Source organism: Penaeus monodon, chromosome 6, assembly GCF_015228065.2.
Source record: "Penaeus monodon isolate SGIC_2016 chromosome 6, NSTDA_Pmon_1, whole genome shotgun sequence".
Taxonomy (NCBI): Eukaryota; Metazoa; Arthropoda; class Malacostraca; order Decapoda; family Penaeidae; genus Penaeus; species Penaeus monodon.
Window position 1 is genome coordinate 52,419,926 of NC_051391.1, and position 7,500 is coordinate 52,427,425.

Consider the following 7,500-nt stretch of genomic DNA (forward strand, 5'->3'; position numbering starts at 1 on the left):
TCACATGTTTTGAAGCCAGCCTTATACGACAAGCAGATAGTACAGAGTGTCCACTAATTTAAAGTCTTAAGATTAATGTATAATTTAGCGATTTTTCGGCAAAAACGCTTTGTTATACTTCATTTTTTACAAACGAATGCCCTTTCTATCCTGTGGTAACATCTACCACATAGAATTTATCGTATACATGTTCATATCCTAAGTACTCCATACTACGTCTAATAGGTGTGTAATTAACTAAAGCACGTGGAATTACACCCTTCTTATATATCAGTGTGCCAAGTGCTGGCCTGTCAGTATCTGGTGCTTCAATGTCAAAGTATCTAAAGATCTCCGAAAACTTCAGTAGATCGTAAATTTACACAATTTGTCGTAATAATCCACTTCCTGTACTATAAAAAGAACTTGCACGATATAAGTTTTAAAATATAAAACGGTAACATTTCATTTTCATGTTCATGCGTGTTAGATTCTATAATCACAACCTAATTGTCTTTTGACAGATTATAACACAGGTACCTACCAGTTCTCTTGCGCAATATTTTCAGTATCATGTATTCAGTAACACCTTCGTCATGAATTATATAAATTATTAAATAATTATATAAAATGTAAGAGTACAAATGTGAAACAATGAGTAATACTCTGTCTTAATTTAGTTGCATAAACTGACGTGCATATGTATGTGTATGTGGCTAAAGTAGTCTGACCCTTGCAGGCAGCTAAATATACTACTAACATTCACAGTTATTGCGAAGCACTGTATGGGGGGCGGGTTTATGGTTTTCGTTTAACTTAATATATTTTATATTATATTGACATGTTGCAAAATTATTACTTTTCAGTAAATTCTGCCAAAATTACTTAATAACACATTTTGTATTATCCTTGAAATAACTTAGACACAGATATACTGACGAACTCTACACTTCATTCAACCGCAAGATAAAAAAACAAACTCTAGTGTGCATTTCTTTTATTTACCAACCTGACATAAACTGTAATGTTTACGTGTATACATTGGATGTAAACTAATTCCTGCAGTAAAATATGTACATCCCCCGAACACACACAAATAACGAACCTGTCCACAAGTAGTGCGAACGACCGTAACAACAACAACACAGTGTATTGTGTCTCAGAGACGAGTCAGGACGCCCATATCTCGGTTTACATCGCGTATTTTAATATTCATTATTTACGTAATAACTACACTTAAGTGCCATTGTCAGACCTTGTTAATAACCACGAAATATAACTACACTCCACTAGCTGAATTCATATAGTAACATTAGTTAGTAATTGAGAGTAATATAATTTTGTAAAATTTGGCATATAATATCTATTTTCAGCTCCCAAACATGAACCCGTAGTTGCGTTCGCGTGTTGGCTAAAACTTCAGCTTCCTTTCCGGACACGTGTGTGTGTGTGTGTGTGTGTGTGTGTGTGTGTGTGTGTGTGTGTGTGTGTGTGTGTGTGTGTGTGTGTGTGTGTGTGTGTGTGTGTGTGTGTGTGTGTGTGTACATTTATCGTATCACCTTATAATAATCGTCGATAGTAATGCTAAATTAATAATTATTATTATGGTCACCTCTATCATCATTTTACTATAAATCGACTGTATATGAACGTTAAACAAATTCATTACCTAACGTTTCCTATGTAAAAGAAAAAGAAAAAAAAAATCCGTTAAATTAACCTACTCTAAGTTCTTGCAGTATCCAAACGTCTCAAGTGAAGGAGGTTATTTTCGTAGTCACATACAAATACTTTGTCATTTAAGATACGTAGATGCGTAGCTGGAAAGTATAAAAACCAAGTCACGCTGACATCCCTCTGTCATGAAGATCATTGTAGGTCTGTGGTATGGTCAATATAAAATTTTTAAACTGAGAAAAATGTATAGAATTTCATAAACCATAATTTAATTTACACAGTATTGAGTAGCATATATACATGCATAAACATACACAATGCATTTACATTTAAGTATGTATGTATGTATGCCCCACACGCGCACTCCTACGTCCACACCCACGGCATCGACAAGAGGGGGGGGGGGTGAGACCGATCCTGAGCCTCATTATGAAATCTACGGCCATGGCCTCTATCGCCCTTATGTCCTTGGCTTCTAAGGTCCTTATTGTTACGGGTATTAAGTTGTGAAACTTTAATATGATCAGCTATAAATACCTACCTACCTACCTACAATATTAAAGTGTTCTTCACTGTTAATGCTAGTATCACCGAATGAATTGTGTATACGTCGTGTGTGTGTGTGTGTGTGTGTGTGTGTGTGTGTGTGTGTGTGTGTGTGTGTGTGTGTGTGTGTGTGTGTGTGTGTGCATATATACATATAACTGGTAGTAAAAGGAATCTGTTGACTTATATATAACTATATATATATATATATATATATATATATATATATATATATATATATATATACATGTATGTATGTATGTATGCATGCATTAATCATGCCTATATTTATCTGCAAATTAGTTCATAGGATAATATCGTATCTAACACTATGTGGGGCTTTGAAAACCATATATTTTTCTGTTTACATATGCTTATGGAGTTCAATAGGCCTCAGATTTTAAGTATGATTATGTTAAGCAGGGATAATCATAGCTGATTAACAATTGTGAGACCTTATCCATGTGAATACCACTGCAGAAACACATTATTAAGTTCAGCCATGATAATCTCGTGACGGATAGCTCAATCTTGTTAAATAGTCGTGATATGTCCGTAGTTTAATGTAAATTTTTTGTCTCCAAAGGTAGAAAAATGCTAACGAGAACGTAGATTTTTATTCAGAGAATATATAGTGTGCGTGTGGTTGTTCTTACATTTACATATAGGTCAATAAAAGATAGTAATATGCAGTAGTTCTGACAAGCTGCAACTGAACAGATGAAAACTACAATTAAAGTTAGTCGCAGGTCTTATTTTAGATCAAATCCTGCCACGGAACATCTGTGAGAAATGAGATCCATACTCACGCATTCACACGTACAGTGCACCCGCTCTCAAATGTGTTTTTATAATGATCATCCGTAAAATCCGTGACAATGGACGATGTTTTTTGACACACGCTGCATGATGGGGCAGTAAATGACAGGCAAATGATTTAAAAACATTTCATACGTGTACTGTATTGGGGGTCAAATTGTCCAATCATTGTCAACGTCATCAGCATTCTCCTGAAACATGAATTTACTACTGCGGAAGATGTGTGCCTATCAGGTGGAAAAAATATTCATTTTTTAAAACATAGAGTCACGCCGTCACCAATTTTCAGGAAGGAAATATTGATTCTCTGGTCATCTCTCAGTTTTTCGTTAATTTTCCTAATAGCCACTGTGCCAGGGGTTTGATCAGTGGGGTCAATCACAGCTCCATCCCAAAGTGTGTTGTCGAAGGCGATGACTCCACCAGAGCGCAAGAGAGTGAGGCAAAGTTCATAGTACAGCTCATAATTCCCTTTGTCGGCATCAATGAAAGCATAGTCGAAGGTGCCAGCTTCTCCGCCGTCAATGAACTTCTGGAGAGTCTCAGCAGCTGGAGCGATGTGCAGACTGATCTTGTTGATAACTCCAGCTTCCTCCCAGAACGGTTTGCCTGGAATACTCGTTTCCTTAGGAATGTCAACATGTTATGTTCATAGTACCACAGGTACCTATGAGACATTTTGAGTCACTATCTATTCCATTATCTATACATGAATATGTGCATAATTCATCTGATCTGCTCTGATAGTCTTAATACCTATGTTGGCAAACTCTTCACTTATGTCAAGGGCGTAGACCTTGCCATTCGGAGGCAGTGCCAGAGCAGCAGAGAGTGAACTGGCGCCTGTGAACACCCCAATGTCTAGTACCTGTTAAATAATCATACAGAACAACCCTCAATACATGACTGTGAGGAAATAGCAAAATGCTTAAAAATGCATAGAACGCCATATTCTAAAACAAGCACATATATTCAGTTGGTCTTTAAATACCATCATATGACTAAACTCACTTTCTTTGCCCCGATAGCCTGCATTATGTTGGCATTGAGCTGCAGAACCTCAGGTGCCCCCAACATCGCCGCTCTACGGTGCTGCAGAGTTACATCATTCAGTCGTTTTTGCGCGTCGGTTAATCTGTGAAAAGGATGAACGATAGGCATTTAATGTATTTTTTGCATATTCTAAAGCATTATCAAAAAAATATATATATACATATATATACATATATATGTATATATGTACATATGTACACATATTATGTATGTATATGTGTGTTTATATATCTATATATGCATGCATATATATGTATGTTTTCTTTTTTTTTTTTGTGTGTGTATGCGTATGTGTATGTATCTGTATATATACACACATATGTATGTTTGTATATCTGTGTATATTATATATATATATATATATATATATATATATATATATATATAATATATTATTATAATATATATATATATATAATATATATATATATTATAATATATAATATATATATGTGTGTGTGTGTGTTGTGTGTGTGTGTGTGTGTGTGTGTGTGTGTGTGTGTGTGTGTGTGTGTGTGTGTGTGTGTGTGTGTGTGCATACATGTGTGAATATATTTATTATACAGATCGACTAAAACTCCATACCTCAATGAATGATTTACACAATACTGCACCAAAGGATCGGGATTATGGTAACTTTTCAGAGAAGACATCTTCAGGAACCTGTAGGAAGAGAAATTATATATATATATATATATATATATATATATATATATATATATATATATATATATATATATACTTATATATACAAACATATATATATCTTTACAGTGCACAGAAGATATTTATCTATGTATACACACTCATATATATATATATATATTATATATATATGTGTATATATACATTTATACATACATATGTGTGTGTGTTTGTTGGTGCATCCCTTCGTGTGACTGCAAGAGTTATTATTTATATCACCATAATCCTTACTAAAGGCAATAAAACTATGTAAGTGATTTTGCATTTAAGAAAAAAAACATCATATTTGCATAAGTAAAACATATTTCAATGTCCATACAGAATATTGTACAGATATATTTCCAAGAACAATGTAGAATGAATAATCACGAAATTTAACGCTGAACTGATACAAGAATAAACATTACGTAAAGAGGGATCGGCGATAATTTTCTTCAGTGTTTTAACCTATTCGTTCAATCATGACGAAAATACCTGTAGTTTATGGCTTAAAAGATTGAAGAACGATGTTCTACTATTTTTACGCAACTAGAGTCCAGTCATATTTAGCCATCCTTTGGGACACAATCTGGGGCGAGCATAACCTAATGTCCTTTGACCAGATCCATTTTTTCGAGTATGATCTCTAATCCATGCTTAGAAATGTACTATATATTACTATGCAATATTGACATTACATGTTTTGGAGCCAGCTTACATATCCAAGCCAGTTGAAGTGTGACAGTAAGCATGGGGTTGGAGGACGGACGCGGTTAGTGATTAGAGAAATATTATCTATGATGCGCCTAGGTGTACTCCACACTAAGATAAGACCAGTGAAACGCAGGTTATGTTAATTTTCATGTTAACATCAGTTTTTGAAAGATGACACTTTTAGGGCATGGAAAATAGTGTGCACTAATGTAAAGTATTGAGATTAATGTACATTTCAGCAATGTTTACAACAACTACACTTATACCTCTGTTTTTTACAGACGAATACCCTTTCCACTTGTGGTGAAATCTATCACAGAATTTATCACATGTGTGCTTTGCCGTATGAGGAGTACTCCATACTAAGTCGAATATGTAGGTGTGGAACTTACTCAATTACGTGGAATTACATCATCATTTATTTTCCCTTCTTATTCTTTTCATTAATGCCTGGTAATATCGGGGTAGCATTCTGTGTGCCAAGTGCCTGCGTTTCAATATCGTTGTTGCATCGGTGTCAAAATATCTTGAGATTTTTTAAAACTTTCTTAGATCGCAACTCTGAAAAATTCGTAGCAATAATCATTTCGGAAGTAAAACATTTGATTTTTTATATAAAAACAGTACATTTCACATTCATGTCGTCAGATTCTATAATTACAACTGGATTTTCTCTGGATAGATATTACACATGTACCTACCAGTTACCCCTGCATAATATTTTCAATATCAAACCACAACACGTCTAATCAGTATGAATTATCTAAAATGTAACAGAATTGGTGAATAATTTGTTCAGTTATATCAACTGACGTGTTCTGTTGTGACATGAGCTGGGGAATATGTGTATGCCCATAATAATTCTTAGCATTCATAAAGTTAGGCGAAACGTCGGATGGGGCGATATTTTGTTTGTTTTAGCTCAATTGTGTTTAGTTACATACACATACAACACCCACACAACACAACCACACACACAACCAACAACACACACACACAACACACACACACACACACAATATTATATGTGTGTGGTGTGTGTGTGGTGTGTGTGTGTGTGTGTGTGTGTGTGTGTGTGTGTATGTATGCATCATATATTATTATATATATATATATATATATATATATATATATATATATATATATAGTCGCGAAATTTGTATCTGGAAAATATAGTTTTTTAGGCCAAAATTGTTTTTAAATATATTTTGTATACTTGAAATAGCTTGGACACAGATATGATGATGAACTCTTTACACTGTATTCAATCACAAGAAAAAACTCTAGTGTGCATTTCTCTTATTTACCAACCTGGCATAAACTGCTACGTTTACGCGTATACACCTTCTGTGCAGGTAAATAAATTTCTGCAATAAAATATGTACATTCCGGAATACATACGAATAACTCACCTGTCAAGTAGCAGCGTCCAAGCCTGACAATGACACGAAAGTATATTGTGATGTCTCAGGGAAGATAACACCCATTTTTCGGTTTACATCGCGTACTTTAACATTATTTATTTATGCAATAACTGTATATTCAAGTGCTGTTGCCAGATCTTGTTGATAGCCATATAATATAACTACACTTCTCTAGCTGAATTCATATAGTAACATTGAGTAGTAGTTGAGAGTAATATGATTTTGTAAAATTTGCCTTGTAATATCTGTTCTCAGCTCCCAAACATGAACCGTGGTCACGTTCGCATGTTGGCTGGAACTTCAGCTTCCTTTCCGAAGAATGCTGCCTTTGAATATAAACAAATATTGACTTTATTACTACAGTTATTCAAGGCTGTTGATGTTCTTAAAATATTTCATAATATGCATCTAAATCACAGTAATATGATATATTTGCCAAGATCATCATGAATGTATTTCTACAAATAACAAAAGCACAGAAACTTAGTAACAGTTGGCAACTGATGTTGAGATTGTATGCGAAGCTGTGATAGTGGTGTGCCTTCCCATGCGTTCTCATTCTTAGCTCCTTAAGATACCAGTTAACAACATTTCGTAAACTAAC

General features: G+C 34.4%; 1 protein-coding gene and 1 pseudogene across 2 annotated transcripts in view; both read right to left on the bottom strand.

Moving 5' to 3' along the window:
• LOC119574632 overlaps window positions 1–1,192 on the bottom strand; it is a 4,743-nt pseudogene extending 3,551 nt beyond the window's left edge.
• Window positions 1,193–2,804: 1,612 nt separating this feature from the next.
• LOC119574633 (probable caffeoyl-CoA O-methyltransferase 2) overlaps window positions 2,805–7,500 on the bottom strand; it is an 8,081-nt gene continuing 3,385 nt past the window's right edge. Inside the window, exons 1-5 of one of the 2 annotated variants that reach the window (XM_037922006.1) lie at window positions 6,885–7,085; window positions 4,660–4,737; window positions 4,033–4,156; window positions 3,778–3,889; window positions 2,805–3,630 (exon numbers count right to left, since the gene is read on the bottom strand). In XM_037922006.1, coding sequence (XP_037777934.1) covers window positions 3,269–3,630; window positions 3,778–3,889; window positions 4,033–4,156; window positions 4,660–4,727 — 666 coding nt within the window. In that variant the 5' untranslated portion in view covers window positions 4,728–4,737; window positions 6,885–7,085 and the 3' untranslated portion in view covers window positions 2,805–3,268. Of the gene's footprint in view, window positions 3,631–3,777; window positions 3,890–4,032; window positions 4,157–4,659; window positions 4,738–6,884; window positions 7,086–7,500 lie in introns of those variants that run through there. The other variant, XM_037922005.1, reaches the window with a different exon arrangement.